Source organism: Parambassis ranga, chromosome 15 (genome assembly GCF_900634625.1).
Source record: "Parambassis ranga chromosome 15, fParRan2.1, whole genome shotgun sequence".
Lineage (NCBI taxonomy): Eukaryota > Metazoa > Chordata > Actinopteri > Ambassidae > Parambassis > Parambassis ranga.
The window spans coordinates 21397539-21421634 of record NC_041035.1 but is presented as its reverse complement, the minus strand read 5'-3'; the positions used below and the strand labels follow the sequence as shown (position 1 = coordinate 21421634).

General features: G+C 49.9%; 1 protein-coding gene across 6 annotated transcripts; it reads left to right on the top strand.

Annotated features, from left to right (window-relative positions):
• Positions 1-1417: 1417 nt before the first annotated feature.
• rtn4b (reticulon 4b) lies at positions 1418-21908 on the top strand. 6 transcript variants are annotated; one of them, XM_028422774.1, is made up of 9 exons: positions 1418-2373; positions 7068-7121; positions 8851-10725; positions 18321-18528; positions 19392-19530; positions 20051-20120; positions 20241-20287; positions 20780-20838; positions 20919-21908. In XM_028422774.1, exons 1-9 carry the CDS (start codon positions 1647-1649, stop codon positions 20959-20961), a joined length of 3222 nt encoding a protein of 1073 aa, XP_028278575.1. In that variant the 5' UTR covers positions 1418-1646; the 3' UTR covers positions 20962-21908. The 6 variants fall into 6 exon arrangements, with proteins under 6 accessions (XP_028278575.1, XP_028278578.1, XP_028278579.1 ...); XM_028422777.1 differs by lacking the exon at positions 8851-10725 and having other exon boundaries at positions 1424-2373; XM_028422776.1 differs by lacking the exons at positions 1418-2373; positions 7068-7121 and adding an exon at positions 5698-5721 and having other exon boundaries at positions 9283-10725.
• Positions 21909-24096: the final 2188 nt, after the last annotated feature.

Below are 24096 nucleotides of genomic sequence, written 5' to 3'. Positions count from 1 at the left end.
CATCACTGACACTTTTGGTCCAGCTGCTGCTTTCTTCTGTTTGATTTTGCTCAAAAACCACAAGTGATACCCTGTTGAACTCAGATCAGTCTGATCAATATATATATATTGATATATATATAAAGTCAGCCTGAACCAGGCCTCACTGTAGAGGGGCACCTCCTCTGTGTCTCACAGGTTCTCGGGTGTTGGTGGGTCCTGCCTCTGCAGCGGCCACAAATACTCCCGGACATACGTCCTGGTTATATTTAGAGCCGGGCCTGTCATCAGGTTGCTGTGTAGCTCCATATCTGAGGCTGCTGCTCCACACATCCTCCCCTCACAGGCTCCTGAATATCACAGATGTTTATTAAAGCCAGGACACGCTGTAACACATGCTAACACGAGCTAGCTCGACAGTCAGACACTTCCCAGGTGACCTGAATGCATGACGGTGAAACCCGAGATTAGCCACCAGAGACTCACTTTTAAACATGTGCTCTAATTTCCTCTGTAACTCTACAGACGGATTTAAAACCCCACGCTGAGAGCTCGGAGAGCTCCGAGAGCTCTGAGCTCTAACTCAACCAAAACAAACGGACAGAGAACACACAGCAGTTTTAAAGCTCAGCGTGACATCGTGGAATTCACCACTGACTTCCTGTTAATCCAAATATGGGAAAAGAGGCGGAGCTGAGGCATCACCCACCTGTCAGTCAAACTTTGAAAGTGTAACTTTTCATTAAAGTGTTCATAAAGCAGCAGAGACCTCACTGTGTGTGGACACTTTAACATGGAGGTCTCACTATTGGAGCCTCTAGTGGTCCCTGGAGGAACTGCAGTTTGAGACAGTACTTCTCTGCTGATTGGATGACCCAGCTGTCACTCACCATCTGCCTTCAACCAATCAGATCAAGCTGCTGAGGCTCTGGCAGCTAGCATGTAGCAGTTAGCATGTGTGTAGAGGAAAATATGAGCGCAGTGATGTTCCTTCCTGTTTGTGTCTGGTCCTTGCTTAGCTTAGCTTAGCTTAGCTTAACTTAACTTAACTTAGCTTAGCTTAGCTTAACTTAACTTAGCTTAGCTTAGCAGCCTGCAAATAAAGGTTGGCGTGGGCACCATGACTGCAGCGTTTGTCCTGCTTCACATAGTTAACTCTTTACACACACTCTAGAGGCTGACTTATGTCCTGTGACGTGTCTAAAACGTAAGTCACGTGAGTGTGCGTGTTCTGGACCCCTGGATCATAAATCAGAGTTATGTAAACGGCCGCAGGACCTGGACCCGTGTCAGCGCTGGCTCCTCTCCGCTCCGCCTAAACTTTTCACGGAGGAGGCGTCCGGTGACGCCTTCGCCCTCCTCCGCCGCGCTCTGATTGGCTGCGGCTCCTGTCAGTCAGGGGTCACGCCGCAGGTGATTGGTCAGCAGAGAACCACTTCTCAACTTCACGGGGGCCGTCCGAGACTCGGGTCCGACTGTGTGGCAGCTGCCGTGTGGCGCACTTGACCAACTTTGTCCGGTGTCAGAAACAGGCTCACCGGAGGGACTTACCGGCGCCGTGTCCCAGCTCTTCACCGGAGGACTTTGTGCAACAGGAGGTACCGAGCCGGAGAGTTACCGGACCCGAAACTTTTTCCACCCCGGAGACCGTCAGGAGCAGAAGCAACATGGCAGACGGCGAGGAGCAGCAGGTCTCTTCCACCACCCCTTTCTTCAACGAGGAGGTGCACCACTACCAGCCAGAACCGGACCCCGAGCCCGATCCCGAGCCCAAGCAAGACCTCTTCAGCGTGGATGAAATTGTGGACTTGGTCGGCGGGGCTCAGGACGCCTTACAGCGGCACATGGCCGAAGATAGTGCGCCACAGGAGTCCGCAGAAAGTTCCCTCGCCCCCCCGGAGGAGCCGGTGACGTTAGCAGAGCCAGAACCGGTACCGGAGCTAAAGGAACCAGAACCCGAGCCAGTGCCCGCGGTAAAAGTACCAGAACCGAAGCCGGCGCCTAAAGTAAAGGAACCAGAACCTGAAGTAAAAGTCCCCGAACCAGAGCCGGTAAAACAGCCTGAACCGGAGCCAGCGCCCGTACCAGAAGTAAAAAAGCCCGAACCGGAGCCCGAACCGGAGCCTGAACCGGTGCCAGAAGTGAAAGAACCCGAACCGGAGCCCGTGGTGTTCAAGGCGGTCCCAGACTCCACCACCCACGCCTTTGTGCCCCCGGAGCCTGAAGTCGTTGCCCCCAAAGTCGAACCGGAGAGTACAAAGATCGTACCGGAGCCAGAACCTGCCCCCGTGAGCGACGCCCTCCCAGCGGCTGAACCCCAGAAAGCAGCGCCAGTCCCCGCAGAGGCAGCAGAGCAGCCTGCGGTGACGGAGGACACACCGGCTCCAGCATCATGTGAGTATCTGAACCGAACACAGCGACCAGTTCATGACGGCGTGGCGGGGTTTTTGTCTCCTGGGTCAGACACAGACATAAAAACCTCCATCGGTCCGTGAGGTTCGGTGAAACCGCCCCGAACGGGCTTTTTTTACGTCTTTCTCCGCTTTCTGTGCGGGTGAACCGGGTTAGCATCGTGTGCTCGGCGTGCAGCCTAATAATGATCCGGCTGAACCCATTTCTGAGTCTGTTTGAGGAACTTTATCCTCCAGAAAACGCTTCATGATGTAAAATGTGTGGATTTTTCTGAGGTTCGGAGCTTTTGTGACGCTGGGTTTTAGCCGGTTAGCGGCTACAGATGCTACCCTGCGGGGAGCGGACGGTGCCCCGCCGGGAGGCAGCCCTGCTGCTGGCTGGATGGGAATAAATCAATCATACGTTTTTACATCAGTTTATTAAAATAAGAACACGTTTTTGTCACCGGTGTGTGTGTTTATGGAAATTAGAGCCTGGTTCTCGGTGGTTGGCGCAGGGCAGCTAGCTAGCAGCTTAGCCGGAGCTGCGGCCCACCTGCTGACAGACGGCAGGAAGCGTGATGGGCGAGGTGTCGGCAGAGCCGGCGGTCCGCCCTGCGTGTGTCTGTGTGTGAATAATTGTCTTCGCTCAGGTCGGTGTGCCGGTTTCAGGCGTGTTACCGGAGCCTGTGCGGCTCGTGTCCGGTGTTGGTGTCATTCTGGTGTCGGACGGCGCAGCGTCCATCTGCTGTCTGCCCTCTGCCCAGTTCCATTATCGGACACGGTGTGGTTTAGTTTATTTAGTTGTTGGTGAACAAAGCAAAGATAGAAACACCCCCGCAGGCTCATCAGGTTTCAGGCCCGCGGAGTTTCACTGAAACAGAAGCCGGAGCTGAGGTGTGGGTGTCAGGCGGACCGCGCACCTCAGCTGCCTGTGTCCGGTCATCGGCACAGCTCCCAGCTCATGATCCGGATTAGTAAACGGATTAAGATTATGAGCTGCATGTTTGTTTATTGAGGGAGAAAAAATGTTGTACGGGAGAGATCGATCTGTCCGATAATGGATGCATGTGTTAGCAGGAGCTTAGTCACAACAAAGGAATCCGCTCTGCGTCCACTCCCTGTCGGCTCCACAGCAGACCACCGCCTTCATTCACTCTACATGGGTTATTATTATGTTATCCTGGCTGCAGTCACTCACCCCCCCCCTCTCTCCACCGTCTCCACCCAAACCAGCACCACTCGGTACACCACCCTCAGCCCCCCCTCAGGTGGCCTGTTTTTACCGGGGATGGTTCCAGGAAGTGAAAACGCTCTGTTGTTGTTTTCGTGATGAAGTGAGGCAGATAGCAGGCCCGATCCTCCAGCAGCACGGAGGCAGGGTGGGGCTGCTTGGCAGGGCCTCTGATGGAGGAGGAAGAACAGGAGCTGCTGCTGGAGCAGGCCTCCACCCGTCTGAACAAAAGACAGCAGGAGGAAATCTGTGATGTTACAGGTCTGTTAGCAGCAGCTCCACGGCTGACGGCCACCAAGGAAGTGCACAACGTGTAGTTTTAGCTCCGAGGTGTGTTAATACATTGAACCGCCTGCTATAGGAGCCATAAATAATTAACCATTGAGGCACAGACACCGTACGTGGACAGGTTGAGTGAGCATGTGTTGGATTATTGTTATTTTCTGACATGTTTATTTGTGGGAAAACGTGAACAGTTGTTTCAGAGGAGTTTGAAATGTTTTCAGATGGTAGCTTCAGGGGGAACAGAATCGCTCACTGACCTGAGCGCCTGCCTGTGGAGGATGGAGGTGGAGATGACTCCGCCCTCCGCTCTCCTCTCTTTTGTCTCCTCTGAGCGTTTGTATGACGAGGCGGCGCATCACACACACACACACTCATGTTGTCACTCTGAAAAAGGTGTGTTTCTGTCGCTGTGACCGAGCTGCCGGCCTGCGTCTTGTTTCTGGGTGACCTACATCCATCAGTGCAGATGTGGTCAGGTGGATTAGATGGAGAGGGGAGATGTGACACACACACACAAAGTGTCCTGCAGGCTTAAAGCTCCTGGTGTGTGTGTGTTCTTGGTCAGCTGGTGGAGGCTGCACATAAGTGTGGTTAAGGACCTCGGAGTGCCTCCACCCGTAGCAGCAGCAGTCAGACCTGAGTGATGCTGGAGAGCGTGTGTTAATCTGTGTTAACCTCGCCTCTGCTCACACCGATGTGTGCAGGTTTTACAGCTGTGTGCTGACAGATGTTACTTAACACGGACGGACGCCTGTCTGTAAGCAGGAAGCAGCGTCTCTTCGTCTCTGACATCGGTGAAATTCTCTCAGAATCATCATCAGAGTCCAGAATGAAATGAACCATCAGCTTGTTTCTGGACCTGAATATTCAGAGATTCAGTTTTCATGGGATTCGTTCAGTCGCTGTGTTGTGCGTCCCTCATAAATAACGCTGACAACCTCGTCCCTGGAGGTAAACATTAACTGACCTTAACACTGTCCACTTATTGTGAGTCTGTAAACATGCCTTTAAACATAGACCTGCAGTCAGGAGAGGGTTAGCCTAGCTTAGCATAAAGACAGGAAGCAGGACAGACTGTGTGTGGAAGAGATGAACAGCAGACGTCCCTCACTGGGTTGGTTTTGCTGGAGGCCAGTTTCCCTCTCAGTGTGTGTGTCTGTGTGTGTGTCCTCGCTCTGCAGACAGTAACCGATTCAATGATTGGAACAAAGTCGGCTCAGGCTGTGGATGTGGGCTTCTGTCAGACATGTTTTTAATCAGAGGGCTGTGCGGGTTCTTTGGAGGGAATCGATGTCCGCAGCAGTTTTCTGTCATGAGTGAAGCCCGAGCTTCGGCTCTCTGAGCGCCTGCAGGGGAACATGTCTGCAGCCGCTCTGACAGGACTCGTACATTGAGTCCTTCCTTTAACAAGCTGGCAGCAGGTGAGTCGTTGGCCTGAAGTTGTATATCAGCGTTAAGCTGAGACAGATATTTATAGCTGGAGGAGGAGACATACCTCAGCAGGCAGAGACGACTTATCAGGTCTGATTCATGGAGGGAAGGCCTTCCTTTTTAACAAGCACCAGATCTCTGAGCGAAGAAGATGATCAGGAGATCATTGAATAATCCAGCAGGTCATGTGTGGGCCGGAACCTGAGGTGGACTGAGCCTCACGTTGATCCCCGCCTGACGCCTGACCTCTGACCTGTCGTGTCAGGTTTCAGTCATGTGAATAATAAAATGATATTTTTAATAGCTTCGATCTGCTGACACCAGAACCTGAACATGAACATGCTGCTCGTGTGTGTGTTTGTTTCGAAGGTGCTCTTCATCGCTGGAAGATAAACAGCAGAGGTAACCAAACAGCCCGCCTCCTCCGAGCACACGGAATCTGATTGATGCAGCCTTTGGTCTTTTCTTCTCTGAATGATGGGACTTCAGGGGTTAAAGCTGGAGTCACTGTGTGACCATTGATTATGAAATCTGATAATCAGGTTGTAATGAAGCTTCACTGATGTCATGATGATTGGCAGCTCTGTCCCTGATCATTTCCTCTTCATCACATCTCTTTGTCTGTTTGATATTTAAAGACGACTGTGGAAAATATGTCATGTGACCCAGGGCTGGTTGCTGATTGGACACCCTGACATACTGAAGAGTGTTAGTGGCTTTTGTGTGAACGGGGCTGCTCCTCTGATGCTGAGCCGGGAGTCTTTGCAGAGGATTCACCTCAGATGTAACATGGTGAAAGAATCAGGACATTCTGATGTAGCTCTCCATCCTTCATGTAATCAGCTTGATTTGGGTTAATAAACCCTCTGTCTGTGAGCCACTGATCAAATCATTCAATCGACGGTGTCAGGCGTGTGTGTTGGGTAACAGCTGAAGCATTGGCGGCGTTGGTGTAGTATACATTTTTTACATTGCTGTGTGTGTTGCTCTCACTGAACAACATTCTCTCCTCCTGATCAGAGGCGTGTCGCCTTTGTGCGCTCTTACATCATCCTCTGCATGCTGGGACTCTGACGTTACCTCCATCCTGATCTCTATCACCTGCTAGCTCCAGAAGTTTCCTTTAACAAACACTTGTAAACACACAGCTTGTGTTTTTACATCTTATGAACGGCTGCTTTCGTGAATTATTCAGCTTTGACCTCAGATCAGGAGAGAAACCCCCAAAGACACCAAAGTGTCCCCGTTAGCTTTAAGCTGTAATTAAGATAATGTTATTAAATCGTTCAAAGATGAATCCTCAGAGCTCTGAACAGTGACTGACGGGTACTTCTTCCTGTCACATGATCAGTCAGAGTGCTCTGATTGGTCAGCTCCATCCTGTGTGCAGTCAGAGTGTGTGTGTCTGTGTGTGTCTGCAGGCAGAGAGCAGTCAGAGTGTGTGTGTGCAGAATCACTCAGGTGTTCAGACAGAGATCAGCTGCAGGAAGCTGCAGGTCAGAGACTCTCTGAGTGTTGGTCATGTGACTGCTGCTCACAGTGACTCCATCATGGCGTCCTGCTGGCTGCTGAGGAGGACAGGACGCTTTGGAGTAAACTCTTTATCTCTTGACATGTGGAGGTTTGAGGGGACTGAGGGCATTTCTCCAGCTCCGAGGCTGCTTTAACACCTGTGGTGCTTCCTCTGGTCTTTCTCCTCTGGCTGCTGTGAACTCACTCTCTGCTGCTTTGTCTCGTTTCTCCCACAGATGCACCTTCTCCTTCTAAAGCTCAGCCTCATCCTCAGATGCAATTCCCTACAGGCAAGTTCTCTGCTCTGTGTTTCCCTCTTCATCTTCTTTCACCGCTTCCTTAGTTCAGCCTCGCCCATCGCATGAAGGAGCGCCGTAGATGTATTGATCACGTTAACCCTGGATGCTTGTTGATTTGAAACTAAATGTGATGTCTTTGCTTGTGTTTGTGTTGCATTGTGACTCGTGTGTGCTTGTTTTAGAATAGTCTGAGTAGTGAGTAGCTGTGTGTGTTGTACAGTAGAACTGTTTCCTGTGACAGCAGTCATCCATCATCACGGAGCTGTTTGTGTTTGACACACCGGGCATGGTTTATTGGCGCCAGACCTGGGACAAAACTACCACCATGCGTGGCAGCAGGGTGGTGCTCTGACCACCAGATGAATGCTGGGATATGTGGGCTGTGGGAGGCAGACTGTGGCAGCTGCTTACTGTAAAACTGAGGAAGTCGGAGAACAACACTGAAAATGTATTAACTCATGTTTGACAACAAATCAGAATCTGATGATTCGTCCTGATTTAATCTGACATATTCTGAAAGCATGTGAGGTTTCAGACTTAATGTTTTACAAAGGCAGCATGAAGGACACTGGAATAAAGTCAAATATTAAATAAAGTCATAACAACAGGAGTCACAGCTTAACATTATGAGAATAAAGTTTGAAGTCATTATTTCCTTTTTGGGGAAACTTGTACCAAAACTTCAGCAGCTGTCCCACACACACTCTGACTGTGTTCTGTTGTCCTCGTGATGTCGAGCCTGGACTTTTTTCCTCATATATTGAGACTTTATTGTCACATTATGACTTTATTCTCATAATATCCCATCAGGAATTTTGTCTCACAGAACCATCAGAACTCATTTAAAGCAGATCAGAGAGGAAACCCAGCTAGCTGCTGAGGCTCTCTGACAGCTAGCATGTAGCAGGACAGAGAAGTCTGTTCGAGTTCCCGAGGTGAGAGGAACAAGAACAAAAAGGGTTTTGGCCGGGACTTTTTATACTTCATGAGAAACGTGTGTAGAACTCCTCATACCGCCCTCCCACTGCAGCGCAGTGCATATCACACACACACAGGTTCTTCCAGGTGTTTTGCTGCTGAACAACGGCAGACACAGCAGTTTAGGTGAACATGAATGAACGAAGATATTTGGGAAAAGAAGCAAAACGGTAAAATCTTCTTCAAACATGGTTACCTAAACTGCTCTTTCTGCCGTTGTTCAGCAGCGAAACACTTCTAAAACCCGTGTGAGTGTGCGCTCGCCAAAACAAACTTTGTTCTTGTTCCTCTTGCCTGAGGAACAGATTTCTCTGTTCTTGTGGAGTATGGAGCAAGCCTAAGTCATGTGACTCCGCCTCCTTTATATAGTCTGCGTCACTCAAAACGAAGCCATGAGCGAAGCTGACAAGATTTAATTAATCTATAAAAATAATCGTTATCAAGGAAGAAGCTTCAATTAATCCTGATATTGATTTTAACATGCACTGCAGAGTCAGACCAGCTCAGACCAACAGCACAGCTGGGAAAACGTTTTAAGTCTTTGATAAAATCACTGCTGAGTTTGGTTCCTTTGTCGTCATGCGTCTACCTGCCACAGCCAGCCAATCAGCAGCAGTCATCTGGTCTTGATCTCTGAAGGGTTCAGGAGCTGTTCTACCCAGGTGTGGTGGGCACTGTAAGGAATGGAGTATGTCTTTGATATGTGCTGTATTGCGTTCTCCCTCCTCCCTTTCTACTCAAGCACTTGGGCAGAAGGGAGATTCCCCTGCTCCCATCTCTCCTCTCTCCCCTCTTCACTCCCCTGACTCTCTGGAAGAGCTCTCTCTGACTGAGAGTCCCAACCAGCCCCCAACTTCGGGATCTGCTGCACCCCTGGGCTCCTTCTCCACCGAACCCCCGACTAGTCTTTCCAAGGACATGCCTTGGGAAGGCGAAGAGGGTGACTCTGCACTGGGTCGTAGTAAGAATAAGGAAGACCTGCTAGTTCCGTTAGCTGGTCCTTACCTGAGTTTAGGGAAAGACCCAGGGCCTCATAATCCATGTGAAGACAGCGGCATTTCTTTCTCACCTGAGGAGAAGCTGATTAGCTCAGACAGGTCCTCCACTGGCCCCTCCCCTGTGAACCCCCAGATGAAGGTCCCTGAGTCTCACCTTGCCTCCTCTAACCCAACAGAGCACTGGGATTCATCATTCCTAGCATCTCAAGACAACTCCAAGGTCTCCATGGATTCCTTCTCCAAGGACACAGCCTCCTTTAGCCCCTCCAGGTTTGAGGCAGACCTGCACGCCAACCAGTCTGATGAAGATGATGACTTGATGTATGAGGTCAAGAAGAATAATAACCCATTTGGAGGGTATTCCCCACTGGCAGACAGCGGATACTCTCATTTTGGAGATTCCAAGACCGACAGCAGGGCATCAAAAATGTCCGAGAGTCCCACTCCAGATCTGGTCCAGTACGGGCAGACTGGAGAATCCCAGGATAGCCCGCCGTCTTTCCTAGATGAGGGGAAAACCTTTGAGACCAGCAAGATGGCCGCTGATCCGCTCATGCAAACAATGAATCAGTTCTCATCTGCTCTGAAAGATGACGATGAAGAGGAAGAGGAGGATTCAGCTTTGCCGCCATCGCTTCCAGACATTCTGAAGTCTTCCCCACTTAACCCAGAAAAAATGGATTCTGGATCCTCTGAGGAGAGTCAGGAGGAGCAGAGCCCCATCCTGGAACGGAGGATGATGGAGTCACCCAACCCTCCAATTAATCTGTCAGCTAACAACCCGTTTGCTTTTGATGCTAAAGTGTCCCTGCTGAAGGAGATGGCCGAGGAGATGGAGGTGAGAGCCGGTGACAAAGCAAAGGTTGAAGATGACAAAAGTTGTGGTGCTTTCGATCTTGTTAAAGAGGCAGAGGAAACCCCAACCAAGGTCAAAGAAGAGGAACCTGTCAAGATTGAGCAGAAAGATTGGTTCTCAAGCCACGATTCTCCCAAAATGACCGAAAAGTTCGAGCCGCTCGACTTCCAGAACAAAAAGACCCCTGCAGAGGATTCAGACTCAGAGTCACCAACAGCAGACTCCTTGTCACCGGTCCTGGAAGCCATGGCCAAGAACCCGGCCAGCTTCCAGGTGGAAACGGAGAAGAAGGACCTGAAGATGGAGGTGGAGGAACCAGAGGTGGCTGAGGAGGTCTCTGAGCATGAAGTCTCCTCTGAGGAGTTTGAGTTCATCGAGAGGCCACCAAGAGGTGTTATCGATGAGTTCCTGGAAGCTTTGGATACCTCCAAGTTTGCTTCTTCTAAACTCCCCGAGATCCCCATGGATGATGACCTGGGCTTCGGACAGAAGGAGGTGGCTCCGGTTGCTGCTGCACCTCCGACAAAGGTAGCCACGCCCCCAGAGGTTAAAGAAGAGGCTCCCAGTCAGAGTTCCTACCGCCTCCTCACACAGGCTTCCCCCCAGAAGAGCAAGGCGGAGCTGGAGAAGCTGGACATCCAGCAGCCTCCACCACAGGCTCCACCCACTCATTCCCCCGTCCGCAAACCAGAGGAGGCGGCAGCTAAGAAGAGTGTGGAGGGCGGCAGGCTGTTTAAGATGCCAAACATGAACATGAGAGCAGGTAAAATAATCCAGTCCTGGCATGGAAACCACCCCCCACCCTCCTCAGTTTCACTGCCACTTCCATGTTCATCATAATTTCCATCTTCACTCCTCTGTTGTCTTCAGTTTCCCCCCAACCAACCCAGCAGCAGCACCCGTCTTCTCTGTAGACCCCTTCACCTCCTCCTTGCAGTCACCCTTCCTTTCTGCATCGCCCCCTTTTTTGCATTTCTTTGAAATTTAACACATGTGTTTGTTTGTTTGTGGTTGTGTGTCGGACCTTTGTTGTTTTGCTGCATTTTGTGTGTTCCTGTTCGTCATTACATCACCTGATCATTTCTTTGTGGTAACATGTGGTAAGTGATGTGACCTCATGTTTATAAATCCTCTGAAAGAAGCACGATGAGCAGAAATAAGAAATCACAGGATGCCCTCCTGACCATCAGCGACACCTGCACTCACTTGTTCAGCCGTTTCAGCGGTTTAGCTGTCGAGTTGGGTTACCTCGCGCTCTGGTTTTAGCTTCCCTGCTCTGGAAATAACTTGAGATGCCAAATCTGAAACCCCACACCTCCTCACAGGGGTCTGTGAGGAGCCTGTCACACAGCTGTCAGACAGCGCTGCGGCAGATTTCATCCACCTGCGGCTGAAAGCTTCGTTTAGTGACTAAACTCCAGAGAACGTTAGAACCAACGCGTCTGAATGTTTCTGTTTTAACTACCGAAATGTGAAAGTTATAATTATTCTGGAAATTTTACCTCAGAAAGCTCAAACCCTCTGTAGTCAGGTGTCTTTACGTGACTTTACATTCACAATGAATCTTGTGGTTATACAGGCAGCGAACAAGGAAATCACTTTTTATCACGTTAACACTTTGTCCCATCCGCCTGCTGCTTTCTGCCTTCAGCTCCATGTTATTTTTACATATGGCCCAAACGCAGTGTAATGTAATCACGTTTTTTTACACAGTTACAGTTAAAATCTATGAAAAATGTGAAGGTTTCATAAACACACACTGATGCTAAAGGTCTTAAAGTTAAACTGCAGTGTAGCCACGCTCAGACGCCAGCGGCTGCTTTTATTAAACAGACGCAGAGCTCCTAAACCGTCTGAAGACAACACGGCTCAGTCTATTTTAATGGACGGCTCAACTGTTCAGTCTGAAAGAAGCTCACACACACAGACACAGACACACACACACACAGACACACACACACACACACACACACACACAGACACACACAGACACACACACAGACACACACACACACACAGACACACACAGACACAGCCTGTCCAGAGCACACATCTAATGTGTAACTAGAGCAGTAGGACTTTGTTCTTTGAGACAAGCTGCCGAGGCTTTAGGCGTGTGTGTGTGTGTCTGTGTGTCTGTGTGTGTGTGTCTGTGTGTGTGTGTCTGTGTGTGTGTGTGTCTGTGTGTGTGTGTCTGTGTGTGTGTCTGTGTGTGTGTGTTGGGATCTCCTGATAATTAAAGCCGCCTCCTCCTCCCTGCATTGCGACACTGGCAGCCCCACAAAAGGTTGTCCGACCCAGAAACCACTCAGCAAATGTTGGTGGTTATGCAGCGTGAGGAGCTGCGCTGCTGTCAGGGTCTCATTCACTCATCAGATCCTCCACGTGAGCTTCACAAGTTTATTAGTGAACAAAACACAAATCCAGGCTGATTGAAGACAGAAGCAAACTGTCTGAAAACAGAACTGTCGATTATCATATTGATCAATACGCTGACTGTTAATGGGTGAAGGAAGGGGTCTGCAGCTGCATGAATACATCTGAGCTGCAGACTCAACCAGGACTCTGACCGAGTCCAGACTGGATCACAGCAGCAGAGGGCAAAGTGTTCCTCCTGACTCACATCAGGGTGGGGGTGGGGGTGGGGGCGGGGGCGGGACGACTTCCTGTTACAGTGATTGATTGACTGAAGGCTCTGTGTTATTCAGTCAGACACTGAACATAAACGTGTTTAAGTGTCGGAGCCATCTTACACTTCTGTTAAAGCTGAAGAGTTTGTGCAGAGAGAGAGGCGCCCTCTAGTGGTAGAAGGCTGAGATACCACCTCTCAGATGTGATCACAGCACCTCTGCTCCGGTTTTATATAAGAATCATGTGTAAAAACCATTAAAGCTGGAACTGTAGTAACCAGAGAGGGTTGAACTGGACTGATGGATTCTGAAGACGTTCCTGTTTCGTGTCATGTGGACAGGACAAAAACGAGACGTTTGAATGTGACATTTAGTGACAAATGGACCCGACACGTCAGCCTGTGTAGTGGCTGTGATTCAAGCTGTGACCGAGCTGGAAGTTGTTTCAGTTTCTGGAGAGTTCTGCGGCCGTCCCTCAGAAATCATTCGTCTGCCTGATCAGCAGATTTCAGACGGAAGGAGGAGGGATGACGAAGGGAAAGCAGGAGAGATAAGGAGGCACAGCAGGGGAAAGGGAAGATCAGGCGGGGAGGAGGAGCGGGTGGTGGGTGGGGAGGAACATGCCAAAAAGCCTGAGCGAGGAGGGGGGAGGCGAGGGAGGAGGGGGGAGGCGAGGCAGAGCCAGTTATAGTTGCTGCGTCAGAGCGCTGGCAGCAGACAGTCAGCTGACAGCAGGACAGAGTTCATTCGCTCGCTGCAGAGGAAGCCTTGCTGGGGTTCTCCTTCCTCCTCCTCTTCCTCCTGCTGCAGCCTGACACTGTGACTCACATTCTCGCAGCTCTGCGCTCTGGAATGTGTGTTTGCTGACCGGCTGGCATGGAGAACAGCTCTGTGGAGAAGAAGGAGTGCGCGGCTGCTGCGACGGCGTGGAGAGAGCAGGGTACCTCCACCTTTCTGTTTCTGCCGCAGCTCGCTTTCACACTGACGCTGCGGCTTTGTCATTGGTCACGTCTGAGAGCTGAGGTTTGTTTGATGGACGCGGTCGCCTGTCATCAAAGGGTCTGGTCAGATGCCCTCCTGCTTCAGAACCTTCGGACCTTTGGCCGAGGGATGACGTCAGCTTCGATGATTGGTTAATGTGTCTGGGACATGCTGATGAGCTGGAGGAGCCACGGCTCTGTGCCGGCTCTGGTTCTGATGGATCTAGCAGCTTTGGATTGGGTGATGTGTTTCAGCTGTGTTTGTTGTGCAGAGCTCAGACCTGCTGGTGGCTGCGGTGTTTCTGTGGTGACTTCTGTTCATGTTAGTCCTCACAGATTCTACATGCTGACACTCAGAGAACACTCCTCAGACCCTCCACTCATCCGCTGGCTGCTGCTGGATGGGCTCTGGTTTAGTTAGCGTGGCTACACCGCCTCAGACTTGGAGGTTGTTTCTGAGGTCTGTAAGCTGCACAGCTTCAGTAAAACAAAGCTCTGAGACTTCATCTACAATGATCAAACATGATTGATGGACAGTTGGAGCTGTGGGTGAATCCTGACATTGGCCCTCTGGCCCAGATGTTCACACATGTGGCCGATGAAAGTCAGAATAAAGGTTGCAGTGAGAAGCCTGCTGGCAGAAACCAGTCCTGCTCTGGCACTGTGAAGTCAGCTGTAATCTAACGTGTGTGGTGTTAGCATTAGCATGTTATCTCGTGCTGCTGCCTGCTGATCATGTGTGGTTGCACCATCTGAGGTGGACATGCTGCTGTCACTGCCCATGACCACACTGAAGCCTTTGTTTCCTGTGTGTGCGTGTGTGTGCACTTTAAAAGTGAGGCATCTGTCAGGAGGTGACAGAGGCCGAGTCACCCTGTGACTAAGCATTGTGTGTGTGTGTGTGTGTGTGTGTGTGTGTGTGTGGTGTTTCGGGGACAGTCAGATTCAGTATGTACAGACGTATTTATCAGCTGTTTGAGCTGTCAGTTAGTTGTTAATCCTGCACAAGAGCCTTAATAAAATGTGACAGTGAGTTCAGGTGCTCCAGCTGGTGTCAGTACCGACCCAAAGAAATAAACAGAGACTTTGTGGGTGAACCGATCATAGAATCTATAAACCTGGTTGACATGTGCAGCTGTACTCGATGGGTTCTCATCAGGCCTGGGGTCTCTGTGTTTCGGGGGTTTAGGCCTGCAGCTCTCCCAGCATGCACCTGCACAGCTGGGACTTTGAGGCAGCGTGCCGTTCAGTCTCTGACTGTTGAAATCCTAACTTTTACATTTGTGCGGCTCACTGTCCTTTTACAGCCCGGTTACACAACACTCCTCCAAAACAAAACTCTCGACACACACACACACACACACACACACACACACGCCTCTCTGACCTTTGAGCGCCAGGCGCCAGGGTCAGTCAGCGACTGATGATGTTTAAGGAGTGGACTCAGATAAAATGTAAAGTGGTTAAAACTGTGGATCCCATGGTTATTGGAGGAGGTGTGTGTCTGTGTGTGTCTGTGTGTCGTCCCTGTTGTGTTGTTGTGCCTCCCTCAGAGGTGCCTCAGCCCGTGTACAGTGGAGCATTCTGCGTTGGTTCCGCCATGTTGGAACTGATCATCGGGCCCAGTTCAGATTCACATTGATCATCGTGCAGACAGGCGGACCGAGCTGCGCATGTGCAGCTCTCTCCCTGTGTGTGGCTGTCTCTCTCCCTCTGCCTCAGCTCTCCTCAGCCGGGCGGAGCCGCCGTGCTGCTGCGTGCTCAGCGGAGGTTCAAGATGGACGCCAAACGGGGTTAGTCTGTCTGATACTCGTTGTTCACCGACCGCCTCACGTCTCTGTCGTTCGCGGGAGGATATTTGTCGTTGATGGCCGGCGGGACGTTTGCGTGAGCGCCGGGAGTGTGTCCGCGCTCAGGCCGGGGAGGGTTGGAGGGGAGGGCCGCCTGCGGAGGTCATGCCGGACGGTTTGACGTTTCATCCCCATCGTGAGCGGAGAGCCGCCGGTGGGGGCGTCCCGGGGCGATAATAAAACACTCCGGGACACCGAGCATGTCAACGAGAGGCCGGATTAAATCATAGCGGGGAGTGAAACGGGATCAGCGGCCCTGCTTTAGCTAGCTGTGATGCGGGCTCTATTTTTAGCCCGCCCCCGGCGCTGCTAGCACGCCTGCTACCATATGTAGCCAGGCGGCCACATTTGGACCGATGACCCTCCTCCTCCTCTTCCTCCTCCGCCTCCTCCTCCTCGTGTTAGCTGCCCAGTGCTCGTCTTTACATACAGACAATGGCTGTCAGAACCAACACAGCGAATTAGCATGCTGAACGGAGCGGCTAGCTGTCAGCTAACGGAGCGGCTAGCTGTCAGCTAACGGAGCGGCTAGCTGTCAGCTAACGGAGCGGCTAGCTGTCAGCTAACGGAGCGGCTAGCTGTCAGCTAACGGAGCGGCTAGCTGTCAGCTAACGGAGCGGCTAGCTGTCAGCGCCCACATGAAGTGTCCGCCAGGCTGCGTGCGGGGCGGTCTGTCCTTTAACTGTGACACGGTGGAGCGGCTCTGTTAGCATCCGAGGAGGATGTAGCCGCTCACTATGCTCCAGACAGGAAGGTGTTAATAACGCAGCCGGCGCTTCAATAGACTGATGATCAATAATCAGCAGCTTCTTCTATGGTTTATCAGGATGTTTAGAATCGTTCCATGTTTTATGTTCCAGCATTAATTAATTAATGTTTATACAGTATTACTGTACAGCTTTGTTAGCCATTAGCATCTCATGTTTTCTATCTGAACACTCTGATCTCACACCAGTTTCAGTCTGGTTGTCTTTAGAGTCCTGAGGGCTGGGTTTTCTTCGGCCGTCCCACAGTGCTGCACATGGACCTGTGTTCCAGCTCTGCTGCAGCTTTCAGAGCTTTGCCCTCTAGTTATTCTCAGATTCTAATGTTTTGAATCATCTTGAAATCAGCATGTTCTCCCAGAGAGCAGTCAGACTGCTGGCTGTTCAGAAACGCAGCGTGTGGACTCTGATTACTGGATTTCAGCCTCATAAGCTCATTTATTGGCTGTAGAGCCATTTTAAAGAATATGTTGGTCGGCTGCCAGACGCTTTGTGCCCAGTCAGCCAGTCCTCCGCTGCACCTGCCTTTGTCTCTGTGCAGGAGATCACAGGCTCATCTGAAGCCCGTCTGCCTTTTAAAGCTGCTTCACCTCAGCTCTCTCTGTGCAGCTGGGTGTCGGGCCTCTGCCCGGACCACGTCGTTGTTCAGAGGTGTGTGTAGTCGCTGGATTTCAGTCTGTGAGGGAGGTGGTGTCCAGCCGGACACGTCCTTCACTTCTAATATTGTCCACTGACCTGCCTGGAATGCCCTGCTGAAATATAAGCATGCTCAGTGCAGGTCAAGAGCTCAGCTGTCTGACCTCCACCCACCCACCGCCTTCACCACCTGCCTGCATGTGAAGGAAGGAGTTGCAGCAGTTCCTGCCTGTTGGGAGGCTGTGGGCCTTCCTCTGTCTGAGCTGCTGGCACTGTGCAGGTCAGCATTAGGGCTGAATCTGAAGCTACGCCGCTGCATGGACGGATGGTCGCTTTGAGGCAGATGGAGGAAAAATCATCTTTTTGTTATCGCCCCGTAAAGCTGTTCATTGTCTCAGTTCTGTGTGTCAGAACGTTTAGAATGAACATCTGCTGCCTGGAAGTCCACCGTCCTGCAGAGTTTACGTCCTCTGATCTTGACTGTTGCTCTCAGCCTTTTTGTTCGTCCTCAAACTCAGCACGCGGACAGGAAGGGGGGGGGGGGGGGTGGGCGTGACTTCCAGAGTCCGACCTCGCCTGTACATCCCTGAAGTGATGAAGATGTTGTGATTTGGGGTGCTGATGCCATGATGTGTTTCTGTGCGGCCCGCGGAGCAGCTGGTGCGTCACTGTTCAGTCATCAGGGTGAGGAGGAGGGAGGTCCAGGAGGTGCAGAGCTGAAGCTTGTGAGTCGGCCTCAGCAGTGAGTGTCCTCCTGCAGGGTGTGCAGCCGGTCTGTGTGTGACCTCTGACCTGCAGCAGAGGCTTCAGTACAGCGCTCCACCATCAGATGATCACATGCAGCCGCCACGTGAGATGAACGCTCGGTGAGACCTGGTGTAGATTCTGCTCGAGGACATTTTGGCTTCACTGTCGTACGTTTGGTCAGCACCCAGAACCCATCTGTCCCCTCGTCCATTCTTCCACTCAGACGGTCCTGTGTCTCCAGGTTCGTCATCGTCACAGTAAGGTCACTGCAGGCGAGTGTGATCAGTGTAAATGTCACGTTTAAACAGGGAACCAGGCAGCGGCCCAACATGGACACGGTGGGATCCATGTTTCAGTCAGACCCGCCTTCTGCAGGTCCTGGTCTACAGCTCTGTCTGTGCAGGGTCATCTCTGGACAGGAAGTACAGGCAGGGCAGGAGAAAGAGGCATCAGAGCCTGATGAGGAAAAACACCAGAGGGTTAAAAGACAACAGGAAGGCTCAGAATCTGAAGGTGTTGTTGTTTGACTCTGTGTGTAAATGTACTCAGAGTACATTTACACACAGTCTCGATTGAAGGTGTTGTCCCGTCGCCTCCCGTCTGGCTGTGTTGGTGCCGGTGGGGGTCAGGAGGGTTTCCAGACGTTTGACACGTCAGCGCAGCAGAAAGATTATGCTGACATCATCCGGTCTGCTCACACTGTCCCCTCCCATTGATTGATTGATTGATCGCTGTGCTCTGTCTCCTGCAGTGGTGGAGCTCCTCTACTGGCGTGATGTGAAGACCACGGGCGTGGTGTTCGGCGCCGCCCTGCTGCTGCTGCTCTCACTGACGGTGTGCAGCATCGTGAGCGTCTGCTCCTACATCGGCCTGGCTCTGCTCTCAGTCACCATCTGCTTCAGGATATACAAAGGCATCCTGCAGGCCATCCAGAAGTCCGACGAGGGGCATCCATTCAAGTGAGGGGGGGGGGGGACAAAAACATGTTTAAACAGAGCTCATCTTCACTGTGAGGCCCGCCTGAAACATCTGGAGTTAACCAGCCAATCACATTACAGAAAGCAGTGACCCGATTACTGCTGATGATGAGCTGTGTGTGTCTGTGTGTGTGTGTGTGTGTGTGTTACTGTGTGTGTGTGTTACAGTGTGTGTCTGTGTGTGTGTGTGTCTGTGTTACTGTGTGTGTCTGTGTGTGTGTTACTGTGTGTCTGTGTGTGTGTGTGTATGTGTCTGTGTGTGTGTGTGTGTGTGTGTCTGTGTCTGTGTGTGTGTGGTTGTGTGTTAGTGTGTGTGTGGTTGTGTGTGTCTGTGTGTGTGTTACTGTGTGTGTGTGTGTTTGTGTGTGTCTGTGTGTGTGTGGTTGCTCCTTCATCCTGCCTCCTGGCTGTCAGACAAAACCTTCTTACTGTTTTCACCTGCTGACCTCGCAGCACATCACAGGCCCATTAACTCAGATTATCATAAGCTGGGAAAGTGAGCGCACACAGTCGGATTACAATCTGATTTATGTGGATTTTACTGAGGAAACAAACACAACTGCAAAGAACGAACCAGTTTGTAAAGCTCTTCATTCAGTGATCTGAATCCTGCTCTGTGTGAATGTCTGACATCACAAACACACACGAGTTTGTGATGTCAGACATTCTGGTGGAAAGACCATCGAAGGTTGCTAGGCAACAGGAGCGGTGTGTGCAGTGCTAGCATGCTGCAGCTAACAGGTGGAGGTGTGACGTGATGTTCCACCACACCTGGACCCTGAACAGGCCGGACCTGCTCCACCCTCTGCTCAGACCTTTCTGTGTGTGTCTGTGTGTCCTCGCAGGCAGTACCTGGACCATGAGGTGGCGCTGTCTGAGGACATGGTCCACAAGTACAGTGACCTGATCCTGGCCAAAATCAACAAGACCATCTGTGAATTAAGGCGCCTGTTCCTGGTCCAGGACCTGGTGGACTCCATCAAGGTGAGAGCTCCAGCTCAGATATTCACACACACACACACACACACACACACACACACCTGCCACGGCCATGTTTTTCTGTGGAGCTGCAGGCTGAACTCAGACCGAGCTTTGATCCACAGGTGACTGATTTATTCTCTGGGACTCTCAGTATGTGGTGGATGAATCTCAGACACACACAGTCTGAGTGTGTTTTTACTGGCAGTGAAAGGGTTAAATGTTTTGCTGTGTGTCACTGACGTAATGAAACATGATCAGAATATGATGCTGTGTAATCAATAATCCACCATCATCATAACTCTGAAACAAACATGAGCAGTTGAAACGAACCTGAGTTTATGATCAATCAGCCTGATCAATAAGTTGATCATTAAATCAGTGTCAGGTGAGTCTGATGGTCACAGCTCCATCACTGTGAGCTTTCCAATGATAAATCAATGATACATTTTGCGTCTGTCTGTGATTTGTGGTCGTTCAGGGTGACGTCTGTTTGACTTTTTCTTCTTCTGTGGTGTCTGTGCAGTTCGCCGTGTTGATGTGGATTCTGACCTACGTCGGCGCCTTGTTCAACGGGCTCACTCTCCTTATTCTGGGTGAGGGACGCTCACATTTCCCATCATGCACGGGGGCTGTAACTGTGTGTGACAGCATCAGCTCCCCCTGCTGGTGAGAGCGGGGAACATGTTTTCTGATGAAGCTCTGCTCCTCCTCAGGTCTGGTTGCAGTGTTCAGCTGCCCGATTGTCTATGAGAAGCACCAGGTATGTAAACACTGACTGTGGAGAGCTGAACATGTTCCAGGTGTTCTCCGTCACAGCCGGTCCAAAGCAGCTTCCAGCAGAGTCTCAGAGGACAGACCGTCCTCCTGTCCTCAGACGGCGAGAGAGGAAGACCTGATCACAGCTCAGATCAGGAGGGGACATTATTTCATGTCACAAGGACCACACTGACTTCATAAAGAAAGCAAAGGGCACCATTTACTCTGATTACTTTATTCATTCTGTGACGCTGAGAGTAAAGTATCAGCTTTATTAATAGACTCTGGTGTCCTTGTTGTCACTGTGGGACGTCTGGCTGTCCCTCTGTCTCCGTCCTCTCCTCTGCTTCTGACCCCGTCGCCCCACAAACAATGAGTCCTCTCTGCCTGTAGCCATGATGGTGTGTCTGTGTAGAGGAGCAGTGACCAATGAGAACGCACTGACTGATCATGTGACAGGAAGAGCTACCGCTGACCCTCATGTTTGTGTTTCCAGGCTCAGATCGATCACTACGTGGGTCTGGTGAACAACCAGGTGAAAGACGTGGTTGGAAAGTAAGTGGGCGTCTTCACGCGCTCGTCTCTGACGTTCAGAACCAAGTTTCATTGATGTTTGACGCGTTTCCTGTTTTCAGGATCCAGGCGAAGGTTCCCGGGATGAAACGTAAGGCGGAGTGAAGAGCGCCGACGTTTGGATGGAGGAAGTCCTGACGGATGTTTGGAGTGAAGGGGGGGGGGGGGGGTGGAGGAAGGCTGGGGGAGGGTGGGGGGTCCGGCGTGGACGCGGCCCCTCTGTAACTGTCTGAATAATAAAAACTTTGTTTTCCAGTCAGAATTCCTTTTTGTGTTTTCTGGAAGGTTCCGCTCTGAGTGTTTGTTTCTGTTCGTCCTCGCACAGAAACACGTTTTTACTCCCCTCCCCCCGCCCAGTGCATTGTGGGAGGCCGGGTGTGTTTGGTTTCTGTCTTTCCCTGCCTGCCATCGCCTGGAGCCGAGCAGCTCGTGACCTTCGTCTTGTTGCTGCTGCTGACGAAGACGAGCGGCCCTCGCCTGTTTGTTCTTTGGTTGTTGTCGGTCTGAATTTTCTGGCTGAGGTTAGAAGTGTTTTGTGATTTTACCGTCGTGTCCCTGAAGCTGCAGCTCGTTTCCTTGGTGTGGCCTCGCTGTGATGAAGGATGGAGGCGCGAACCATGTCTGACTCCTGACCAGGCGGTGGCAGGGGGGGGGGGTGGGGGGGCATTTAAAAACCTTCATGGCTTCTGAGTAACTTTAGCTAGAAACATCTAGAGAACCTTTGCCAGACCAAACACGAGTCGTACTTTCATGTCATTGCAGCTGTTTAGTGAGAAGCTCTGGAAGGAAGACGTTTACATTCATACATCAGAAACAGAGAAAGGGATTAAAGGTCATTAATAACCATGCTGTCTGTGGAGCTGATGTCTGCATCAAGTTACAACTCGCTGTGACTTTGGGAAACTTTGAGCATTTGTTTGTTCTGCAGTATAATTGTGAATGATAAACTTCATACTTCAGTTGTGACGATAAAAAGCTCCCAGCTGGAGCCGTGTTTGTGGAATGCATCGTGAAATGTAAACAATGATCAATAAAGCTTGTAGACCAAGAAAGCCCCGCCTCCTCGTCTGTCTGCTAACTCTGTTAGCTTTGTCCTCTGGTTGTGGCACAGCGTCTTTTTCTCTGTCTGACGGTGAGTCTGTCTGTGTGTCTCTGTGAGGACTCTGTCTCTGTGAGGACTCTTTGTGCCACTTTCATGTATGTAAACCTTTGAGAGAATAATAAGATAATTCACCACTTCCTCTAATGTGAATGTTTTAATGACCAAAAGTCAACATTGGGAAATCTGAGTGACGTTGAGTCGTGAGCTTTCAGAGGTTCTAACAGGTTCACATTCATTAAACTGTGCTCAGTTGTTTCTAAGTTAGTTTTACAAATGTAACGGGTTTCTACCATCGATTTAAATCTTTTGTTCATAAATTCTTTGAAGGGTAAATATTATTCATCATTTTAAAGTGGACTTCTTTACATTTTGGAGAAATTGTGAATTTGAAATGTTTTGTATGAATAGATGCTATTTCAGAATCATTCTGATCTTTAAGAATGAGTGAGCTTTTTGGTAAACCTGGATATAATGAATTTATCAAGTACTGTTTTAAAAATGTGTCGTTACATTTGTCATCTATTAGGTCTAAACCATCTGTTTTCACTTTATGTCATTTTGGGGTTGGTGTTTCCACCATGTTTGTAGTTGACTGGATGAAGACTGTTGGGATATTCTGTGAAAGCTTCTTATAAATCTCATCAGAACAATTCAAATCATATTTGGCCTTAAAATCCTTTAAATCAAGAACGGAACCATTTCCAGCCATAAGGTGAGTAACAGACCAGATCTGATTGGTCCTCCAGTCTTCTATAAATATAGATGTTGTTCCATGGTGGCACATTATGGGGCTGGAATGATGCTTGAACATCATCTTCCAATCTAATAAAAGCTGTTGGTGAGATGTGGAGAGTTCTATGGGTAACTTGGTGGATCAAAGTCACAACTAGTAGAAATTCAATACCTGTAGATAAGAGCAGGTGTTGAGAACCATCTCTTTATTTCTTAAACATGATCTTAGCCAGTTAATCTTTAGTCTCCATCCAATATTTCAAAATCAATGACTTTTTACCTCCGTCCTCATGTCCTTTATCAAGTCTCTGTTTCTAATGTAGTGATGCTTATTTTTCCAAATGGAACTGAAGTTGATTCTATGACTTTCTTTTATCATTCTGGGTGGGACAGCCAGGGAGCAGGCTGGGTATATTAGTCTGGATGATGGTTCGGCCTTATGAGCAGAGTCCTACCGATCAGTGTCACATCCCTCTGCAGCCACATGTTTAAGTTGTTTTTGTCCACAGAGTTTGGAATACTCTTTTTTTTGGTTATCCAGATTCCTAAATATTTTAGAGGCATATTATACAGTGGAGTCATCACAACCATGAAGACTCATAAGTTCAGGTTTCTCCAGGTTCCAGTGCAGACCAGAGGCTTGGAGAAAGTCTTAATGTGTCTCCAGCCTTTGGGATTTGTTCTGTTTTTAAAAAGATGGTGGTATCATCAGCGAGCTGACTTCTGATCAATCTGTGGTTATTCATGTCTGATCCTTGGATGTTTGAGTGTGTGACTGTTAAAGACCGTAATTCAGTGGCTACAATAAATAAGAGAGGTGAGATGCTGCACCCTGGCCGGATCCCTCTCTCCACCTTGAACCTGGAACATGTGGCTCTGACAGGGAAACACAGTATTAATATTAGTGTATAACATAGCACTCATGTTGAGGAACACATCACCAAACCCAAAGCCTTTGACTGTATTGATAATAACAGCATGTTGGATGGAGTCAGATGCTTTGTGGAAGTCCAGAAACAACATGAACCCATCATCTTCAGTTAGGTGATTATAATCCAGAAGGTCCAGAACCAGGATGTTATCATGGATCAGCCTTCCTCTGAGACATCCTGACTGAGTAGGGCCAATCATGTTAGAAATGACACTTTTTAATCTTGTTGCCAGAACTTTAGTCTTTGGAAATATTCACGGATCATTTTGGAGTCAAAGCTTGAATAACAATAAAACTGAATACCTGGTGAAATGGAGATTAAGACGTTTCAACACTTTTTTCTCTTGATTTTCCCACATTTGATCAAACGTAACAGTTTTTAGGACCCTGCAGACACCCTGCAGCAGGAGGAGGAAGAAGGTCTGACTGCTCAAAGTTTACTTTCACTTTGTCCTCCGCCTGTGGCGCAGCGTCT